The 23,487-nt window shown below is 45.2% G+C and overlaps 1 protein-coding gene across 1 annotated transcript; it reads left to right on the top strand.

Annotated features, from left to right (window-relative positions):
* Positions 1 to 4,078: 4,078 nt before the first annotated feature.
* On the top strand, positions 4,079 to 23,236 carry hmgcll1 (3-hydroxymethyl-3-methylglutaryl-CoA lyase like 1; the record flags this gene model as incomplete). The annotated part of the gene is made up of 9 exons (XM_083658268.1): positions 4,079 to 4,174; positions 5,155 to 5,232; positions 5,735 to 5,842; positions 7,501 to 7,596; positions 8,807 to 8,955; positions 10,281 to 10,344; positions 11,960 to 12,148; positions 21,857 to 21,982; positions 23,117 to 23,236. The coding sequence occupies 9 exons, from the start codon at positions 4,079 to 4,081 to the stop codon at positions 23,234 to 23,236; spliced, it is 1,026 nt and encodes a 341-aa protein (XP_083514394.1).
* Between the last annotated feature and the right edge of the window lie 251 nt (positions 23,237 to 23,487).

Here is a 23,487-nt window from a genome sequence, read left to right as displayed (position 1 = left end):
ATGATGCTATCAGCTATCAGTCATTACTATTGATGTTTGGATCATGAGGGCATGAAGAGATTCTTGTCCTTATTTCATCGCACTTGGAGCTTCAAACCTCTCCCACCTCTTAACCTTATTTCCTGAAGATGTCTCCTCCTCCTGAATGGGCTTTGAAACTCTTTATAATGTCAAAGCATCCTCTGTTTTTAATACCATCTCAAACTTTCAAGTTCCCCACTCACCTGCATCACATTGCGTCCTAGAAGCTGGGAAGCCCTGAGGTCTTTTTAAGTAAACCTCTACAGCTGTTATTTGTCAAGATAAACCTTTGCTGCCGACTTTCCTTGAAAACAGAATTGTCCGATGCCCAGTTAGGGATAAGTGACTGATGCAGAGACCACAGTACAGTTGTGAGAAAGAGCCATACATGTATCAAATATACATTTCTCTGCTAAGTTAAATTATTGCTCTGGCAACAGCTTTACACAGTAGAGAACAATACTAACTTTGTTCCAGTGGTTTTGAGAATGGAATTCTTCTCACACATTAGAATAATCATGCAGCCATACGTTTTTCCTATCATACAAAACATTATCCTATCATAAAATTGCCTAGGCGTTGTCTGTCTGTCAGTCACGATTTGCGTCATGATTTGTGTCACGACCGACACCGCACAGCACAGCACAGCATACACACAACACAACAACACACACATGTACACAACCCACATAGCAACACACACAACACAACAGCGACACAATACAACACACACAACACACATTTGTGGCACAGAACCTTAAAAAAAGGCCAAAACCTTAAAAAAAAAAAACATACACACACACACACACACACACACACACACACACACACACACACACACACACACACACACACACACACACACAGAAGCTTCAAAATAAAAGCCCACACATCAAAATAAAGGCCCAAAGCCTTCAAAATAAAAGCACAGAACCTTCAAAATTCAAGATTCAAGATCATTTTCATAGCCATAGTAAGTAATAAATGTTACAAATGTGTCTTTGTGCAGTATGCAGTGCAGCGATCACAGCAATAGCAGAAGGTGGAGCAAACAGAACAACAATCTCAAATTATAAATTACTAGGGTATCAGAAACCCTAGGCTCACCCGCTGCCCGGGCTTGCCGTACGCAGCTCTGCTGCTGCACGCCCTCGCCCACAGCTCAGCTGCTGCGTGGCCTCGCCTGCTCTATTGGCATGCACAGCGCACAATTGCCTGCTCTATTGGCATGCGCAGCACACAATTGCTCAACTTCGCATCACTGATGCCTATGACATCACTGATGATGTCACAATGCTATGACATGCCCATGTAAAATGTTGATGTAAATGTCCATGTAAGATGTCAAGTAAAAGTCCTTTAAGTGTCCTTGGGATAATGTCCATGGGGGAACCCAGTCTTTGCAGAGCCGGTGTGCTCATGGGGCTTTCGGGTCTCATTGAAGAAGTGGATGGCAGTTGGGTAAAAGCTGTCCCTGTGACGGCCGGGCGAGGTTCACACAATGGTTGTTGTGTTTTGTACTGGGCCAGAGTCCCACCAAACGACTACGGGCCTGATAATCTAGTTACATTCTAATTACTTCCTTCATAAATGTGTTTTAAAGATACTACATGTAAATAGTAAATACGCTGCTGGGCTATACAGTGTCCTATAACAACATCAATCCCCACTAACTAATGCTGATTTCATGATGTCCTGCCTCTGCTGCTTCTGATGCATAGCAGGACATCTGAAAGGGATTTGCAGCAAATCAAGCTTCACCACCAGATTGTTCTAAATGAACGAACAAAGCAGATTTTTGAGGCAAATCTTACCGGCAACAGCCGCTTCCTTTCACAGTGTGTGCAATCAGCACTGATTTGATATATCAAAAGGCGAATTAAAAATGTAATTAATCAAACTCTTAATTGAACTTCTTACACTTCAAGCTTCTTATAAACATTGGATGCTGCTGTATTCCCTGCTTCTCTCTAGCTGGGCGGTCGGGAATACTTGATGAGGAGAAAAGACCCCAGGGGGGAAAAAGACCCCAGGAGGTGGATTTCAAATTTTAGGGGGTGGCAACTGATAGACCCTCAACCTTGAAGTCGACAAAAAAGGTATTTTTCAGGGCCGATCGTACGAGTCGCCTCCCTCCCCTGAGAGCAGGGCAGGGCTCTCTCATCACAGGGCAGTTTAGCGCGGTGAGATGGTTGAATGCTAGGACTTCATTAACTCGCTCTATTGTTAACATCTGGGCTTCAGAAGAAGAATGGCTCTTTCTCCGCTACATTTTGCCCTGGCTTAACAAGGGGTTTTATTACACTGTGCAGTTGACATTGGCAGCAGTGGCAGGTCTGGCAATGGAAAGCCTTCAGCTGTTTGGGTCACAGGAGATCAATCAAAGCAGGCTGTTTCCCCCAAGACTTCGGTTTCTACTGAAAACAGGGAAGTGAATGTGCAACTTTTCTCATTCGGGACCCTGAGGGCGAGGCAGCTCCGGTAGGAGCCTGGATGTTTCAGTGAAGCCTCCACAGAAGAACGCTTCCACAAAGTGCCGACACGTCGTTCTGACGGAGTCGAATCCCGCCGCTCTGTTATGCACGGTACGCTCGGGATGTTAACGAGCAGGGTACGCTCGGGATGTTAACGAGCAGGGTACGCTCGGGATGTTAACGAGCAGGGTACGCTCGGGATGTTAACGAGCAGGGTACTGCTCGGGATGTTAACGAGCAGGGTATGCTCGGGATGTTAACGAGCAGGGTACTGCTTGGGATGTTAACGAGCGGGGTACGCTCGGGATGTTAACGAGCAGGGTACTGCTCGGGATGTTAATGGGATGTTAACGAGCAGGGTACGCTCGGGATGTTAACGAGCAGGGTACGCTCGGGATGTTAACGAGCAGGGTACGCTCGGGATGTTAACGAGCAGGGTACGCTCGGGATGTTAACGAACAGGGTACTGCTCGGGATGTTAACGAGCAGGGTAAGCTCGGGATGTTAACGAGCAGGGTACGCTCGGGATGTTAACGAGCAGGGTACCGCTCGGGATGTTAACGAACAGGGTACGCTCGTGCGTCAGTACAATACGCATATACAGACCCACCGTTAAACAAGCACTGCGCACCTGGTCGGGGTGACGCAAAGGTCAACTGACACCTTGGGACTGGGGTGGAGCACGGGGGGGGGGGGTGGTGAGGGGGTTGGGGTTAGGCTTTGGATATGGTGGGCGCTCCAGGGGAAGGTTAGGTTTCCAGGGGAAGGCTTAGGGTTGGGGGGGAGGGGGGGTTGACCCCCTTTGCGACACCAGTTGCGAAACCCCCTGGAGATAAACCAGCCTCCTTGTGTAACGGTGCATCTGTGTGCATGCATCTGAAGGACTAGTGCTCACTCACAGGACAGCCCCTGTCTCTGCCCTGGGGCATTGGGGATATTATTAATGAGACCAGAGGGAAGAGCACTTCCTTCTCGTCCTCCAACACCACTTCCAGCACCAGTCTCTCTCTCCCATCCAAGGACTAAACAGAGTCAGACCTGAGCTTCCCCAGCGGCTGTAGCTCAGGAGGTAGAGCGGGTCGTCCACTAATCGCTTTGGATAAAAGAGGTCGGTGGTTCGATTCCCGCCTCCTCCAGTCTGCATGTCGAAGTGTCCTTCGTGGGCAAGATACTGAACCCCCAAATTGCTCCTGATGGTGTGCCAGCACCCTGCGTGGTAGCCTGCCACCATCGGTGTGTGAATGGGTGAATGAACCTACTGATTGTAAAGCGCTTTGGATAAAAGCGCTATATAAATGCAGGCCATTTACCATTTACCCAGCAAGCCAGCTATGTAACACAGGGGCACGGTGCTGACGCTCTCTCTCTCTCTCTGTGTTTTGATCCCCACCCTGCTGGGGATGAGGTTGCCATGGCAACTGCTGAATCATTCTCTTTAATTCCATTTCCTCGTGCAGCAGCGAGGCTCTGCATCACGCTAGCTATCTCGCCTTATCGATGAGCCACTGCACGCGCCACACACAGCCCGCTGTCAGAGATCAGAGGAGGCTGCACCGAGGAGGCGGGCAGGCTGAGCAGCTTGGATGGGTAACGTACCCGCCACAGTGAAACACTGCCTGAGCTACGAGCAGCTCATCAGGGACTACCCATGGCTGACACGCTGGCTGCTGGACCAGAAGGTGGGCGTGTTTTTTCTCTTTCTCTTCTTGTTTCCCATCTGCTGCACGTGCTCAGACACATGACTCTCTCGTGACAGGGAGACTGCACACACACATGATGGAGAGATATGCTGCAGCGATAGGGTGCTTATACAATATAAATACATATTAAATGTTCAATATTACTGTAGTTTTGTAGAATAGGATGTAAATTGGCTCCAAATTAGAATGTTGTTTTTGTTTTTGTTGTTGTTTTTTGACAAGAAATTGACAAGAAATGCAGGCCAACTTCTTCTTCACTGTAAAATCTGTGTAGTGTCACTCCAATAAGACTGCATCAAGAGAGCCACTTGTTTGAGTTGTTTTGAGTTTATTTTATCAGCATTATTTGATTGTTCCTTTTGGTTTTATTATGGGGTATTTATTTTATATTCCTCAGTATTCCTCAGTGCTTGTTGTGTGAAGCACTTTGTTTTGAGAACTGCTATACAAATAAAGATTACTTACTTACTTACTGTTTGATATAACGTTCATTTACACTCGACTTAGAAGATTAATACATGCTATCTATCTGTCTAATAAGGATTCAAATAAAAGATGACTTTATTTAAGTGAGTAGAATCCCTTCAAGACCGCGCATTTTGTACTTTACAGTCAGTCTACAGTCTGTTGTCTGTTGACTTGCTTTGTGTGATTCATGCAGGCTGTAGTCAGCCATGGAGCATCTTAGAAAATGGTTCATGATATTTGCATTCAGTAGAACTTCTTCCTGTCCCTCAGTCCATCATCTGCTCCACCATGAAGCCTGAAGAATATGAGTTTACATGTGAATGACATGGCAGGTTCAACTTTTGTTCTTGTGTTTCTGGCTTTGGGGTCGAGAGCTGTTCATGTTACAAATCATGATTGAAGCATCCTCGGCCAAAGGCTTTGTTAACCGTTTGTGGATTTCTCAATTGTATTCCTTTCTAGAATGCATATTCCCTTTGATCTTTTTCCAGAGCATCACAACACACGAGTATCCACAGTTTGTTCAAATCATTGAAGTTGGGCCTCGAGACGGACTTCAAAATGAAAAGGTATTTTCTCAAAAATGTTTTTTTTTATTGATTGATTGATGTACTTTATTGATCCCTGGGGGGAAATTCATAGTATCACCAGCATAGAACATGCAGTTACACTAAAGACAAACAAACAAACAAAAACAAAAAAACACAGCCACCATCACAGAACCCCATGATTGCCAGCATATGTTTCACATTTTCTCTCAAGTTCAATGGGAAAGATGACGCTGGTTCTCTAGATGGATAAGTTCTCTGCTTGGCATGTGTGGGCTAAAGTCACAACTTTATCATTTCCTTTTTGAGCTCCACAATATCTTTACAGACTGACATGAATGCAGAAGTGGAGCAATAACGACACCGTGTTATTTATAAGAAATATGTTTTGAGGAATCGTGCTCAGCAGGTGAGCGCAGTAAATCAGTGTGGTTGTAAAGGGCCAGATATCTGCCCGTGTGCAGATATCTTGAGTCTTGAGTGGAATCAAATCCAGAGCTGTTTCAATTTCATCGTTCCCCAGGAAATCGTTCCGACAGGGGTGAAAATCCAGCTGATAGACATGCTCTCAGGAACAGGCCTGTCTGCGATCGAGGCCACCAGCTTCGTCTCTTCCAAATGGGTGCCGCAGGTAATAACTCTCGTTGGTGCTCAGTGAACGAGCGCTGAGTGATTTATTGGGCTCTTCTCTGCAGAACTGCTGTTGCAGCATCCTGCTCAGGTGTTTGACCCACACATGTTTGGAAGGAAAACAAAAATGGCGGTCAATTTGAAAACCTTGCTACGTTTCCAACATTAAACGCAAATAAAACAACTTTAATAACTTTGGTTATGTTTAGGCCAGTAAAACAACTTGGCTAAGGCTCGGATGAACAAAAACGTCAAATGTAATTTACGGTTGAAATGTCGACTTTAAACACGCCGGGACGTGAACCCCGGTCTCCCATGTCAGAGGCAAAGGCTTGCTGGCTTACACCCATCCATCACAACAGTGCTTTCCACCGCGCTATTTTATAGCAATTTCAATCAGTATTTTATTTATACAACCGCTAGAGGTCAGTATTTACACGACTACTACAGGTCAGTATTTGCATAGTCTCGCTGGCCAGCCTCCGCTCCCTTCTGTCCGAGGAGTCTGGCGCCGCAGGTCTCCATAACTGGGATAAACCCTCCCCTGCTCTACTCTGCTCTCCCATTGGAGGCGTCGGTTTCAGTGGCAGCCGGATGTCCGCTCCCCGCTTAAGAAGCTCTGTCATTGGCTCCGACCATGTCAATCAGAGCGGCTTCCGCTCCCTCTTCCCTGTGTGTTGCTGTAAATAGTCCCCTGCCGCCTCAGGGAAAACAACAACGCTAACTAGCTAGCAAGCTAATGGCAGAAACCTACATGCTAGCTCGTTGCTACACGCTGAAAACGGCAAGTTGGATTGTTTGAAACTATTTTCCAAGGGCACTGCCGCTAACCGCCGCCCATTGCAATCCCACTATGGAGACCTGTGGCGCCAGACTTCTCGGACGGAAGGGAGAGGAGGCTGGCCAGCGAGACTAGTATTTGCATGACCGCTAGAGGTCAGTATTTACATGACCACTAGAGGTCAGTATTTACACGACTGTTAGAGGTCAGTATTTACACGACCGCTAGAGGTCGAGGTGTTGATACACGTATATTAGGGATGCACCGATATTAAAATGATTAACATTGCTGTATAAAAACACATTTGTATGATAATAAAATTTTGTAGAGACTGAAAAACACTGATCGATAATATGGATCCCACTGGATTTGGGGGCAGAACAAGCCCTATATGCAACATTCAAGCACCAGGATTGGCCAACTTCAACTTCAGTCCCTAATCCCAGACACACACACTTTCCAACCGTCAAATCAAACTCCTCCACACGCTATGTCCCGCCTCTCTACCGTTTCAGTCGGAATACATCACACAGACCCTCTCAGACCCATTTCAGCTCCACGTTAAGGCTGGCTCTGGATATGCTACGTATTTTAGGTTCAGAAATACTGACATTCTATGTATCTGTGGATTGCAGAAACAATAATATGCCACCATTTTATTCTGGCCACCAGGCTGAGCAAACAGCAACATGTCATATTTGTTTGTTTGTGCTGCTGAGATGTGTGACATGGAAAAGTAACTGTCTTCTTTGTGGATTGTCTGCTGCTTACAAGCACTTTGAAAACATGGCCGTATAGGATGATGTGTTCCCAGGACCAAGTCCAGATGAAGTTAGAGGTTTATTTTTCGACATCATATGTTTTTCCCCTTCCATAAGATGGCAGACCACACTGAGGTACTGCAAGGAATCCAGAGAGCACCTCATGTCCGCTACCCGGTTTTGACTCCTAACATGCACGGCTTCCAGGATGCTGTAAGCAGAACGTCTTAGTCCACGCATGGCGGTTAGGCTTGCAAAGGGATGGAACATTTCTGGAAATTTTAAGCTCGGGAATTTCAGTAATGTTTCAATTGTTTTTGCATGTTCCCAATATACAGTAATAACAATAATAATAATAATGATGATGATGATGATAATAATAATAATAATATAATAATCATCATCGTAAGCAGAAAAATTACATGTTTGACTTTTATTTCTAAGCAAAAAAAGAACAGGCCAGCACTCTGATAAATGTCCTTTCAAGTTTTTAGGCAGCACAACGGACGTGTTCCAGCATGAAGCCTTCTCCAGCATTGTCAAGGCAGAAGCTTGCCCAGTGCATGCAGAGGGCGTGTAGAGGGCGTCTCTCCAGTGCATGCAGAGGGCATATCTCCAGTGCATGCAGAGGGCGTCTCTCCAGTGCATGCAGAGGGCATATCTCCAGTGCATGCAGAGGGCGTGTCTCCAGTGCATGCAGAGGGCATGTCTCCAGTGCATGCAGAGGGCGTCTCTCCAATGCATGCAGAGGGCATATCTCCAGTGCATGCAGAGGGCGTCTCTCCAGTGCATGCAGAGGGCATATCTCCAGTGCATGCAGAGGGCGTGTCTCCAGTGCATGCAGAGGGCGTCTCTCCAGTGCATGCAGAGGGCGTCTCTCCAGTGCATGCAGAGGGCATATCTCCAGTGCATGCAGAGGGCGTCTCTCCAGTGCATGCAGAGGGCGTCTCTCCAGTGCATGCAGAGGGCGTGTAGAGGGCGTCTCTCCAATGCATGAAGAGGGCATGTCTTCAATAGCCATCCAATAGTGTGCAGGATGCTGGGAATTATCCATGCATGCTGTGATGGAGGAAATTGACTTTTTTGCAGGATTAAGTCAAAAATGTAATTTTTAAAAATGTTATTCGAAATGCCTGCATGGACGTGTGCTTATGACAAAACAAAACAAAAATGTGTTTGTATATGACAAGGTAAATACAGTTAGTATAAATTACCCCAAAATTTCCAGTTTATTCCCCTTAATTCCTATTAATAATTCCCATTAACTCCCATATATTCCTGTTAATTCTAATAGAAAGTTTCCAACTTTGAATATTCCTGGATTTTTGCAACCCTGATGGATCTGCTAATAAGGATAAATATAGGTCTGTATTATGTGGCTTAAAAAGTGTTTGACACAATTTCATGTTCTCTCCCGTTGCAGGTTGCAGCTGGTGCTACTGAAGTGGCAGTGTTTGGTTCAGCATCTGAGACCTTCAGCAGAAAGAACATCAACTGCTCTATTGATGAAAGCATGCTGAGGTTTGAGGAAGTCATTAACGCTGCCAAAGCGCAACAGATTCCAGTCCGCGGGTTTGTATTCTCGATGTTATATTGCCGCTTACAAGGAGTGAAACCACACATTTTACCCACTTTATGCTGTAGCATTATGGATGCCATTTTTCTTTTTTTTCTTTTTACTCCAAATGAAAAATCTGTTGAAAACGCGACATTTTCTAGATGCAGGCGAACACACCATCCAGCAATAATAGCTTCACAGCACAGTTCCAGATGTGCAGCGGGTTATTCTATGCCTCAGTAAACCACAAGTCCAGATGTACAGTAAAGAGAAGCAAACAGACGAAGTGACTGTACACAGTAGTGCCTTATAGTGTATGTAGGAAAATAAGTCACTGCCATGATGTATGCTTTCTTTTCTTTTTTCAATGAGCTCATTTTGGCAAATGTGACATTATTTCTGCTGGTTGACCAGACCCGGCAGGAATTCGGAATCAACACAGAATCAAACCATGTGCAAAATGACGTTTTTCAATGAGATGACTTACATTACAAAAGTATTGTCCAAAAAAGGTGAAAATCTGCCCAAAGTGACATGAAATTAAAGGTAAATTATAACTGTGTGCAGTAAAGCTGTAAAAAGCAAAGATAAACAAAGAGAGCATCTTGTGATGGGATCACAGCAGACACAATGCTTGCAACTTCAATCAAATGTGGGCCAGGGGCATAAAGTGAGGGAGTGAGGGGTCCCATGTGAGAGGGGTGGTGGTGTGTGCAGGGCCGTAGCCAGGGGGGGGGGAAGTGTGGACGATTCAAAGGGCCCTTGACTGACAGCCCCCCCCCCCCCCCCCCCCCAAAAATAAATAAATAAATAAAAAATGTTTTTTTTACAGTGCACCTGAACGCAACATACAAGATACCCGCTGAATAAGCGTCCAAATGTTCATGTCATTCTGGCCAATACTCTACTTCTGTTATAACATTTCAGTCTGGAATATGGAATATCTTTCAATAATCTTTATGACTAAAAGTAATCTCATGTGTAAGAAATGACTGTTCTACATTTAAGTAAAAAATGTAAATAATTAACTTGTTGGTTTTGGATTTATTGGGTGCTTGGACCACATCCAGGCAGGGAGACAAACAGGGAGACATGGCAGGGAGACAAGCAGGGAATACTAAACTATTGATATCCGTAAGAGCATGAGGACATGTTAAAATGTGTGATATGATGTGGGGAAACAGGTAAGAAACAGCTCACACCCCGGATGGTAACTTTATGTGATCGAGTCCCGGAGCCAGAGGCGAGGGAATGTAACGGGGCCATATCGCATATAGTTGTCCCGTCAAATCAAATCAAATCGTGTCTTTTTACTCTCACTGATGTCCTTCTCTTTCAGATATGTCTCTTGTGCCCTGGGATGTCCCCACGAGGGACACATTGAACCTTCTAAAGTTACAGAGGTAAAATGAAACGTTAATTCTTGTTATGCATGCATAGGCCTACATGTTTGAAAAAAAATACCGGCACTTTGCGACTGAAATAGAGGGAATATAAAATAATGGTAATTTTAAAATGTGAATATTATGCCAGTTCAATTCTGTATTAGCTATCATTTACTGTATTCCTAACTGGATGTGAGAAAGAAAAGTTTGCCCTGTCTCAATCTCATAATCGCTCTTAATGTCACATCGCTGTATACCTGCTTCAAATAGAGAGTGAAACCAGTTGAATGGTAAACATCAAAGGGCTGACTGTGCCAGCCAGGACCTGGATCATTGTCTTAGGGCTAATGTACACCGCCTCCGGGACAGATGTGGTACGGCTGCGAACAGACCCACACTCATGTAATCTGTCAGACGTATGCGGGATCCGACAAAAATAGAACAGGTGCGTAATTTTTCCATACCGCACGTATCGCCCATCTATTAACATGGACCAGAGTCGATCCAGCAGTTTTGCCGGATCTGCAACGCAGCCGTAACGCATCTGGTGTACATTGCCTGTCAAGCATGAATGAAGCTCTTTTGAGTCTGAGCAAGTTCAGAGTCATGGTTTCCTTGTTTCAAGCTATAGGAGATTTCTTCATGTTCATATAATAGCCATTGATTGGACTGTCACTTGCTGTCAGAGAAATGATAGGACTTCTCAAATTGAACGCTGGATTCTCTTTTATGTTTTATCAATGTCAACCCAATCGCCAAGGCCTTGAGGTTATTCCTGCTTAGACAAGCTATGAACAGTTCTGACATCATTCGGCACAATATGCCATTTCTCTCCCACAGCGAGGGGAATGGGGCCGTAGAGGGAGTGGCGCCGTGGGTTTCAAGGTTTGCGCTTGTTAAAGGGACAGCTCACCCTAAAATCCAAAATACATATTTCCCCTCTCACCTGCAGTGCTGTTTATCCATCTAGATCATTTTGTGTTAGTTGCTGAGTTTTGGAGATATCGTCCGCAGAGTTTCTGCATTCTCTCCAATACAATGGAACTGGATGGCACTCGGCTTGTGGTGCTCAAAGTGCCAAAGAAATACATTTGATAAACTCAACAGCAATGTCTCTTTCCTTAAATCATGACCCTGTTACTCAAGATAATCCACAGACCTTGTTATGAGCAGTTTCATGTAGGAACTATTTCGTTTTGACCGAACTACTACACCCGCTAGCTGCTATAGTTCCTACATGAGACTGCATAGGAGCAGCTAGGGCAGCAGCAGCTAGTGGGAGTAGTTTGGTCAAAGGAAAATAGTTCCTACATGAAACTGCTCACAACAAAATCTGTGCATTATCTTGAGTAACCGGGTCATGATTTCTGGAAAGAGACAATGCTGTTGAGTTTTTCAAATGTATTTTGTTTGTCCTTCGAGCACCACAAGCCGAGTGCCATCCAGTTCCATTGTATTGGAGAGAAGGCAGCCATCTACGGCTGATATCTCCAAAACTCAGGCAACTAACACAAAACGATATAGATGGATAAATAGCACTGCAGGTGAGAGGGAAATATGTATTTTGGATTTTAGGGTGAGCTGTCCCTTTAAGGAGCGCATTTTGTGTGCGTTCATACATTTGATCCTTCAGGTGGCAAAGAGCTTATATGAGATGGGCTGCTATGAGGTTTCCCTGGGTGATACCATCGGCGTTGGCACGCCAGGCTCCATGGTGAAGATGCTACGCTGCGTGATGAAGGAGGTGCCCAGCAGTGCTCTCGCGGTTCACTGCCATGACACCTATGGGCAGGCGCTGGCCAACATCCTGACTGCACTTCAGGTCAGAACTCTCAAAATACACTATAGCACCACTACCAGTCACGACAACTGATGTTGACGAGTGACTTTTGAAATCACATTTTTCATCGATGGCATCTTTTCCATTTCTCTCAAACACAACTTTCACTGTCTTTATTGATTTACGCATTCCATTGCATTGTTATATTTTATTTAATCTCTCGAGACAGACTTTCGACTTGCATCGAAAATCTGTCGGCAGACTCGTGCTGCGCTTTACCCGATCAAAATGAAGTGAACGTGACCGCCGGTGTGTAGTCAAAACTTACCATTTTCAGAGTATAGCAAGTTGCTAGAGTTAAGAGTTGTTATTGTTTCATAAATCCATTAATGGGCAGAGCCGGTCGGTTGGAGCCAATGGCAGAGCTTGCAGGGAGCGGAAAGGGATTTTCTTCCCCTGCCGACCAAGCCTCTTGAGTTCCTGTTGCACCACATTGAAACGGGGCTGAGTTTTTTTTTTTTACTGATTGTATTTTATTCTGCTGCTCCAAAGGCTGGGTGGAGAATATTCAGGATGTGGGGTGGAGGGACCTGTGAACTGTGTATATGATGGGCGGAAGGAACGTGAAAACCTGGCAGAGAAAACTGACGACTTTGGATTCAGGGGCGGAGGAAAAGACCTGACATCTCGGGGAATTTGGTGGAGTCATGTCAGAAGTGGATTTCTCTGAGAGGTGTGAAAAAAGATCCAGACCAGATCTCTGTGTGAGGGATGAGGTGGAGTAATGTAAGAAGTGGATTTCTCTGAGAGGTGTGAAAAAAGATCCAGACCAGATCTCTGTGTGAGGGATGAGGTGGAGTAATGTCAGAAGTGGATTTCTCTGAGAGGTGTGAAAAAAGATCCAGACCAGATCTCTGTGTGAGATATGACATTGATTTTGAACCTGGCATCCCGAGAGGAGCAAGGCCCAGTTAGCCTACAGTACCTCAGGGCTGTAAGAGGAGGCCTATAGTGACCACAGGACTGGAGGAGGAGGCCTATAGTGACCACAGGACTGGAGGAGGAGGCCCAGTTACCTCAGGGCTGGAAGAGGAGAAGCCTTCTCTTCTCTATGAAGACAAGATGGTGACGCCTGATCCTCTTGATGTTCACAACCCCCTTCAACTTAAATGGTTTGGCAGTTTCACATGTAATGTCTGGCTTCCTCAGTGGCTTGGGAAGCCGTTTTTGTGAGCCATCCTTCATATGATGGATATGAGTGTTCTTGTGCAGGAGAGCCACAGACACACAGGTTAGGGATAAATGCACAGCTTTTGCATGAATCAGCACTTCATAAATAAATAAATAAATAAATAATAATAAAAGAATAAAAGAAAAAAGAAAAAAAGGAAAGGAAAGGAAAGCAAAGGAAAAAAGGAAATTCTGGTTCCAGGATATACTTTTCAACTTCCAAACTGCCAACATTGCATAGATGACAATTATTTCTCATGCTTTAAATCATTTGTCCCATGCAGTGGGTGAAATGATAATGCTAAGCTGCTCTCAAACCGTCTTCGTACATACTTTTTCAACACCATATTTTCTTGATTTTTTACACAAGACAACAAAATATTAGCCTTTATATAGATTTTCGATCGCTATCAAACAAACCTTTTTCTATTCTGATCGAAATCTTCACTCACAAGCATCATTGTCATTAATGTCAAAAGTTGGGATATTACTGTAATACCATTTAATTAAAACATTCAACCCTCATAAGCTGACTATAAGCATCCAATGTGAGCTCTCATTGATCGATTGATTGATCTTTATTTATAGATATAGAAGACAATAAAAAAGCATCGATAACGTAAAAGTGAGACACTTATTTCCAACATAGTAAATTGTTTGATGTTTTGATGTCTTTTTTTTTTAAATGTAAAGTGATGGAATTACCATGATGTTAAAGTACACTAAAACACAGGCTCTTAGTTTTGATTTATAGGTGTTTCCAGCTACATTCAAAGTACCGTAGTCAAATAAGAAGTATTTTTCGTTAAACAGCCTAAAATACAGTGAATAGAATAACGTAAATTGAAACCGACATCGCCAGTTAAACCTCATAGTCACTGTCATTACATATCCCCAAAAATAATAAACAGTGTGTAAAACAATGTGTCACTGTCCAAATGTCGATGAATTTCCCCCCGAGCTTTATAATGCTATATGTGTCACCTTACATAGGCAGGAATGTATCCGGCGTAGAAGTATTGAGAAGGCACTGTTTGCCTCCAAACAAACGCGTGGGCTACAATGGAACACACAGAAAAGCAGGAACCGTCAGTCAACAAGGAGGGAAACACGATCCATGCCTCTGCACAAAGCAAGATGATGCGCAAACTGCCCACTGAAAAAAAACTCCCAGAATCTTAATGAACATAAGATATTTCCAATGGGCCCTCCCATCAGACTACACATGTATCACGGTGAAGAAAAGAGCCATTCACAGCCCATTAATAATACTCGTTTTCTAAAGCTCACAAAAATGTAATTAGCGCGTACAAAACCCTGTGGAAGAGGGCTCGTCTGGGGGGGGGCGTTTCAGCCCGCAGAGAAGCTAAACCTGACATAAACCCGGGACATAAAGCAGAGGTAACGCAGATATGGCTGTATCAGTTCTCTGGGGCACATTGTCATCTCACTGGGGGCTGGGCGGGTCAGCAGATGTGAGGGGGGGGTCAGCACAAAGGCTCACCTATTCAGTGTCTGTGTGACAAAGCGCCCGAGAGCGAGGCGGATCGCACAAAGCACCCGAGAGCGAGGCGGATCGCACAAAGCACCTGAGAGCGAGGTGGATAGCTAGGGCCCTGGGGGACTCCCAACTCATCTGTTGCTTGGCGGTTAAACTATCTGACAATACTGCGCTTAAAGGGCAGGGGAAAATGATCCTTTCGTGGCCCCCGCTCCTGAGCTCTGTGGCCCAGCCCCGGCTCGAACCTGCAGCAGCACGTTCTTTTACAGTAAGCCAATACCTGGTAGGGTGTGTGTGCGCGCAGTGCCATTGATAATGTGGTGGTGAGAGGAAGTCGTTACGGGCGATTGGTTTGTCAATTTCTAAAAATACCAGCTAATTAATCGGTATATTATGTGCAAACCTCTATCAGGTACTGTAAGTATGTGGTAACAAGTTGCAATCTTTAATCCGTGAGATCATAGATAATCTTTTTTAGAACGTATTATTTAGCAAAATGATCAGCAATTAATTCTTAATTAGCTACATACAGCTATACAGTGCTACTGACACTTATCAGCTCAACTAAGAAACTTGACTCAGGTTAAGTCAATTAGCGAGTCCAAGTAAAGAAACATGTACTTAGAGGGCCAAATATTGATGCTTTGCACTTTTTATCTACTCTTTTTACAAATATCTGAAATTGATAATCATCTGTGTGCACGACACCGTGACTGTGTGCTGAAGAAAAGCTTACTGTAAACTGTAAAGCCCATGGAAACCAAGTCCCACAATAACCTTGTAACTATGTAATTTAGGGTCTTATGTGCACTAGTAAGCATCTAAAAGTATTAGATATTAGTTTCAACCCAAATGCTAAATATCGCCTTTTAAGTTTTTGCACTGTTCCTGATGTTGGTTTGAAGTGGGCGTGGTTATGCACAAAACGTATTACACAATAACCTCTGCCAACCAATCAGGCTGTGCGTCTACCCTGCAAATTAAAATAAAAAAATAAAAAGAAGTATCAGAATATTCATGATTTTGAAAACTAATTTGATATACTACAACAATTTTAATCGTTCAAATTTGGCTGTGTGGTTAACGACATGTTTCCTGTGGCGATGTGACAAACTCAAAACACATGGGCGTGGTTATGCACAAAAACGTATTACACAATAACCTCTGCCAACCAATCAGGCTGTGCGTCTACCCTGCAAATTAAAAGAAAGAAGGAAAAAAATTATCAGAATATTCATGATTTTGAAAACTAATTTTACATACTACAACAATTTTAATCGTTCAAATTTGGCTGTGTGGTTGACGACATGTTTCTGTGGCGATGTGACAAACTCAAAACACATGGGGGGCTTTAAGAATGCAGAGGCGTGTAGTAAAAGTCCCTGTAAAGATATAAGCGTTGATTGTGGGTGAAAGAACACAGAGAGGGGACGCCGGTGACATTCCTCTCTGTGGATCACGTTGAGATGGATTGGTCACAGCTGCCCCCGGTGGCTGCCCCCAGGAGCACAGAAGAACATAATAACAGCTGGGGATATTTAGCCCACCATTTGCTCACCCATAAACAGAATAGAAATGAAAGATTGTTATCGTGGCGTGTGTGCCGGCAGTCAACACCACCAACTGGGAGAGAAATGAATTCCCCCGGCTGGCCCTGTCAGCCCTGAGTCACCTTTTGTTCCTGATAAAGACATTCCTTGCTCTTTGTACCTTTTTTTCTCTCCTCATGGCGGTCTGGGGGAGTGGGGGGGGAGTGGCGGGTGGCAGGTCACACAATGAGAACCTATACGTACTTAGATTTCACAGGCTTGGCAAGGAGAAAATATTTCATCTTACCCACCACTTCACTGTACCGTGTTCTGCTGCACAATTGAGAGAGATCTCCTCTGGGGACGATAGCATGTCTGTGGCCATGCTTGAGAACTGATCTCGCTGCAGCAATTAAACCAATGTTGTATTTTGTGTCTGTCAATGAGAGGCTCTTAGCGATCAGACAATAGGAACTGAGGTAGGTAGACAACTTTGTTGTTTTTTTACTACCAATAGGCTGAGACCTGCTGTAAGACTGCCATGATAATAGCCTATACTTTATATAACTCCAGAAGTATAATATGACGTCATAATCGGAATATTTTTGTCATGTCAGTTTCCAGAATATTCATGAGTGGCTAGTCTACAGCTAACCACAGAAGTAGCTACAGTATGTCTGTTTCACACAGCCTGTCCATCAGACAGGAAATGAGAAAGGGTGGCCTGGACACACTCTCTCTTCCATATATATATATATATATATATATATATATATATATATATATATATAGACCAGCACCAGAGATATATATATATATATGGAAGAGAGAGTGTGGCTTTCCAGTAGCAGGCTTGTTTATGTGCTGCTGAAAGGGCTTGGGAGCTGATCCAGTATGTGTGTCAGCCGCGGGGATCTGACCTGAAAACAGTTTCCCTCAGCTTCCCAGTTCAGGTCGTATAGTGTAGAGGGCAAAGTGTCACTGCTTATCATATTCCTCAATGTATACTCTCTCCCTTTCTCTCTCTGACGTCTGACGCACTTATGAAACCATAATGGGAGCAGGTCCATCTCCAAACTGGTCCACTCAGAGTGTAGAATGTCAACAAGCTTATCCCAAATCATGCAAGTTTGAAAACTGGAACGCAGTGTGTCTTTACCCAGGAATGTATTGTTTTTGTATGGCCACAGCTCACTGAATATGGCTTTTTAACAGCAAGTCCACATCTGGTTTCCGGGCAGTGTGAACTGAGTGCTGGCAAGCTGGAGCTGCTGACCACCAATCCCTGTGCGATGAGGGTCCAGAGGAACAGGACATGTTATAGCTGGTGAAGGTCCAGAGGAGCAGGACATGCTATAGCTGGTGAAGGTCCAGGGGAGCAGGACATGCTATAACTGGTGAAGGTCCAGAGGAACAGGACATGCTATAGCTGGTGAAGGTCCAGGGGAGCAGGACATGCTATAACTGGTGAAGGTCCAGAGGAACAGGACATGCTAAAGCTGGTGAAGGTCCAGAGGAGCAGGACATGCTATAACTGGTGAAGGTCCAGAGGAGCAGGACATGCTATAACTGGTGAAGGTCCAGAGGAGCAGGACATGTTATAGCTGGTGAAGGGCCAGAGGAACAGGCCATGCTATAGCTGGTGAAGGTGCAGAGGAACAGGACATGCTATAGCTGGTGAAGGTCCAGAGGAACAGGACATGCTATAACTGGTGAAGGTCCAGAGGAGCAGGACATGCTATAACTGGTGAAGGTCCAGAGGAACAGGACATGCTATAGCTGGTGAAGGTCCAGGGGAGCAGGACATGCTATAACTGGTGAAGGTCCAGAGGAACAGGACATGCTATAACTGGTGAAGGTCCAGAGGAACAGGACATGTTATAGCTGGTGAAGTCCAGAGGAACAGGACATGCTATAGCTGGTGAAGGTCCAGGGGAGCAGGACATGCTATAACTGGTGAAGGTCCAGAGGAACAGGACATGCTATAACTGGTGAAGGTGCAGAGGAGCAGGACATGTTATAGCTGGTGAAGTCCAGAGGAACAGGACATGCTATAACTGGTGAAGGTCCAGAGGAACAGGACATGTTATAGCTGGTGAAGTCCAGAGGAACAGGACATGCTATAGCTGGTGAAGGTCCAGGGGAGCAGGACATGCTATAACTGGTGAAGGTCCAGAGGAACAGGACATGTTATAGCTGGTGAAGTCCAGAGGAACAGGACATGCTATAGCTGGTGAAGGTCCAGAGGAGCAGGACATGCTATAGCTGGTGAAGGTCCAGGGGAGCAGGACATGCTATAACTGGTGAAGGGGCTGGTTGTTCCCTCGTCTTCTGTTCCTCCCGGAAACAGTATGCTGAAGAGCCCTTGTCCTCACACAGTTAGCAGCTGAAAGCGAGAGGATTGGCATGGTGGATTACAACTCTGTGTTTATACAACAAAAAAGCCTGCCTAGTACAATATCCTGGTGTGGCTTTAACCAAGGTCTGCAAATCTCCTGCACAGCACACAGTGGAGTGGATCCCTCCCTCCACCCCACCTCCTCCTCTGCCCGTGCCAACACAAACAGCAATTACAGCCAGCTCAGACAGCCCCTAAAAGAAGTAGGTTCTCCAGCTCAGACAGCCCCTAAAAGAAGTAGGTTCTTGTTTGGAGGAAAAGGCACCAATTAGCAGCATTGTTCAAAAGGCTAAAGATATTGTATACATTTTGTTTGCTTGGTCTATTCCCACGGGGCAGACGTCCCTCCACTCTCCGGCCTCCAGGCCGCTGAGAGGAGCAGGGTGCTTGGTCTCTCTATCTCCACGGGGCAGACGCCCCCCCCCCCCCCCCCCTCCGGCCTCCAGGCCGCTGAGAGGAGCAGGGTGCTTGGTCTCTCTATCTCCACGGGGCAGACGCCCCCCCCCCCCCCCCCCTCCGGCCTCCAGGCCGCTGAGAGGAGCAGGGTGCTTGGTCTCTCTATCTCCACGGGGCAGACGTCCCCCCCCTCCGGCCTCCAGGCTGCTGAGAGGAGCAGGGTGCTTGGTCCATCTCCACGGGGCAGATGCCCCCCCTCCCTCTGGCCTCCAGGCCGCTGAGAGGAGCAGGGTGCTTGGTCTCTCTATCCCCATGGGGCAGACGTCCCCTCCCCCTCCGGCCTCCAGGCTGCTGAGAGGAGCAGGGTGCTTGGTCTATCTATCCCCACGGGGCAGACGTCCCCCCACTCTCCGGCCTCCAGGCCGCTGAGAGGAGCAGGGTGCTTGGTCTATCTATCCCCACGGGGCAGACATCCTCCCCCTCTGGCCTCCAGGCCGCTGAGAGGAGCAGGGTGCTTGGTCTCTCTATCCCCACAGGGCAGACGTCCCCCCCCTCCGGCCTCCAGGCCGCTGAGAGGAGCAGGGTGCTTGGTCTCTCTATACCCACGGGGCAGACGTCCCCCCCCCCTCCGGCCTCCAGGCCGCTGAGAGGAGCAGGGTGCTTGGTCTCTCTATCTCCACGGGGCAGACGTCCCCCCCCCCTCCGGCCTCCAGGCTGCTGAGAGGAGCAGGGTGCTTGGTCCATCTCCACGGGGCAGACGCCCCTCTCCCTCTGGCCTCCAGGCTGCTGAGAGGAGCAGGGTGTTAATTTGGGCTCACTGTGGGATCCTCTGACATCTGGCTCTGCCACGGAAGCTGGAAAACATCTTCCATATTCTCATGACAATCCCAGAGACATGTGGAGAACATCCTGGTACCTCAGTGCAGAATGACTCTGAACACTCAAGGCTTGTTGTTGGTGTGAGGACAAAGGCAATGCTTATGGTTATAGTACGCAAGCACTGTTCGTAACTGTGGTTTTGTCTCAATGAATGTACTCATGTTCTCTGTTAACATTGGAGAAAAGCAAACAAATTGACCTTCATGATTGTCTAATTTATTTTCTCATATTCTACATTCCTGTTTCATGTTCATAGAAGGCCTTGATGGATAAGGACTTAGGCTTTATATCCATGGTCAACTTGTTCTTCTTGCAGACTCATTTAAAGGTGCACACTCACACTTTAAACTATAACTATTTAAAAAATAGCTTTTGAGATGGAACCAAGAATATTGTTATATTTATCGTTTTGGAGTTTTATATTTATAGTTGTAATGTGAGAGTCCTCCTATTTACTTACAAGCATTTATAGTTACAGTTATCTTTATTAGTTATTGTTCTAAGTATGAATGGGCCATACTATAACTATAAAGATAACTAACTATAAAATGATTTAACTCGTTATAAGTAACTAGAATGACTACATTCTAGTTACAGTTATAGTGTGAACACAGCTATTCTATTGACTTTAATATTTGTTATCTTTATAGTTATAGAGTTCTAAGTGTGAGTGGGCCTTTAATGTCAAAACAAAAACAGTGTTTGCTGCAGCTGTCCAACAAAAGCATGGGCACGCAGAGGAACAACTGAAAATGCATCATGACTTTTCATATGGAGGCCAGACACTTGGTACCGCAGGTAGAAAAAAAGATGTCCCCACAAAAATGGAGAAATATGACAATTACTTTGACTATGGACTGCCAGGAGGCAAAAAAACAAACACTGTACAATAGGTGTAAATATTCTTCCAGAATAGTGTGTTGTTTTACTGTACAATAGGTGTAAGTATTCTTCCAGATGGGTGTGTTGTTTTACTGTACAATAGGTGTAAATATTATTCCAGATGGGTGTTGTTTTACTGTACAATAGGTGTAAATATTCTTCCAGATAAGTGTGTTGTTTTACTGTACAATAGGTGTAAATATTCTTCCAGATGGGTGTGTGGTTTTACTGTACAATATGTGTAAATATTCTTCCACATGGGCATGTTGTTTTACTGTACAATAGGCGTAAATATTCTTCCACGTGGGCGTGTTGTGTTTGTAGATGATCCTCCAGAGAATAGGAACATTTGAATCAAGGCCATCAGATGTGGTCTTGTGGCAACACCGATCAGATCGCACAGTGAATTAATACATTTGCATAATTATAGTTTGTAGCAAAAACAAACAGTTACACCTTCATGCTGTGAGGTTACAATGTTGCACTGTGGGCAAAGTGTAAGGAGACAGGCAGCACACTAAGACGAAATGCCAGAGAGCTTCATTGTGGCCAGAAAGTGAATCCACATCATGGTTAAGGGCAGAGGAGTACTGTAAAAACACCAGTAACGCAGAGAATCAGAACCATATGAAATGCACTGTTCAGCATTTTCTAATGCTCCTCTCATACCAACCAGGGCCATCATTATGTGGTCGTGGCGGTTTGAACTGACAAAGAGGATGAGTAAGCCATACTGTGGAACATTTTGTGCCCACTCATGTTCAAGACACAGCCCGCAGTTCTCCTGAGCAGCTGTTCAACACGACCGCAGCCGTGTCGAGGCGCACTGCAGCAAACCCAACAATCGGAGCAGAACAAGGGTCATTGTTCTGGGGTTTTTTACCTGAGGCCAAAGCCTGTGAGGTGCTCAGTGTCTCTGTTGTGTTTGCGTGCAGATGGGGGTTTGTGTGGTGGATTCCGCAGTAGCCGGCCTGGGAGGATGCCCGTACGCTCAGGGTTCATCTGGCAACGTTTCAACAGAGGATGTTCTCTACATGCTACATGGCATGGGCATTGAAACGGTAAGTCTTTTTCCTCACAGTGTCCTTTGGGAGGCCAACATGGTGTTTTATGTCTTTATAATCACCGGGGGATTCACACTAACCCGGGCAATCTTGTGGAAATCAGATATATAAACGGATTGTTCTTCTCTAAATGTTCTGTAAAAGTTTATTTTATAATGTCAGTGGTTTTGCCAACTTGTGTGAGGCCACAGCATTGTATGTCCTGTCTCAGCAACAATATACTTTACAATTGCTACCCCTGCTGGTAGGACATTTCCACTACAGTTTAATAATTTGTCACTTTTGTCACTTATAGCCTACCTGAGATGCCTCCACTTAATTTCATTTCATGAACAGCCAATATCTGTTATTAGCGGCATTAGTTTGTCCGCCTGACTCTCATTAATGTAAACTAAAATTACAACTAGATGGATTCATAGTATTCCCATGATGTCACATGCATTCCCTATCAATATGGTGCTTTACAATATACAGCTCATTGCCTGTGGATTGGACGGACGGACCGACACTGACTGACTTGTTAGCACTTTGTGACTCTGCTCTGTGAAATGTGCTATGTAAGTAAACCTTACTTACTTTAAGTAAGTAAAGTTTATTCATAATATAGAAGTAAGTAATACTGTTGAAAAGTGTTTAGTGCTTTCCCAAACTACTAGCGGAATAGCCGTCCCCGTGTGACCGGCCATTTAGTCCGGCCTCGCTCACAGAGTTGGTATGCAGTCTCTCCTCTCTCTCCCCTGAGGGGTTTCATAGTGCACTTCAGTGGCTGATTACAACTCAGCTCACCTGTGTGCTGCTCCAGAGTTCACTGGCTGATTCAAACTGTGCCCACCTGTGTGCTGCTCCACTCTGGAGCTCTCCATGGTGCTGATCCTGTGTTGAGTCATTTTGGCCACTAATGACAATGAGCCATTTTTGCCCATTTCCTCCTAATCATCTAATTGAAGAATCAGGCTCCTATAGGTCACCTGCAGGGGTGCTCTTTACACTTCCTGAAAGATTCAGTGTGATCGCATGTAAAATGGCATAGCTGTGATCGAACACAATCCTGCTCACACACTCTCACGTGCACGCGCGCACACACACACACACGCACACTCTTCGGATTCTTATAGGATTGCTTCTTCACAGGGAGTGGACCTCGCCAAAGTGGTGGAAGCTGGTGACTTCATCTGCAAAGCCTTAAATCGCAAGACAAACTCCAAGGTTGCCCAGGCAAGAGGCCGGACACTAGGACACGCACTGCTGTAAATAGATAGATAAATAGATATATATATAGATCTAGATATAATAGATAGCCTATGTGAATCATTTCCCCTTTAAAGTGCTTCCCCTGTTGTTGCTGCATACTATTGTTGCCTACGCTGCCGTATTTAAAATGTCTTGTTCTTTGTGTATATTTCCAAAGCAATCGTCAGCGGCATCTTCCATCGACATGGAAATGTGAGAGAATTTTGCATCATTTTGCTCTCTACTGTGTTCCAAGCCACATTTCAACCAGT

Source organism: Poromitra crassiceps (genome assembly GCF_964638095.1).
Source record: "Poromitra crassiceps genome assembly, chromosome: 22".
In the NCBI taxonomy this organism is placed as follows: Eukaryota; Metazoa; Chordata; class Actinopteri; order Beryciformes; family Melamphaidae; genus Poromitra; species Poromitra crassiceps.
The sequence above is the reverse complement of the archived record's forward strand: the minus strand, read 5'-3'. Positions and strand labels throughout refer to the sequence as shown.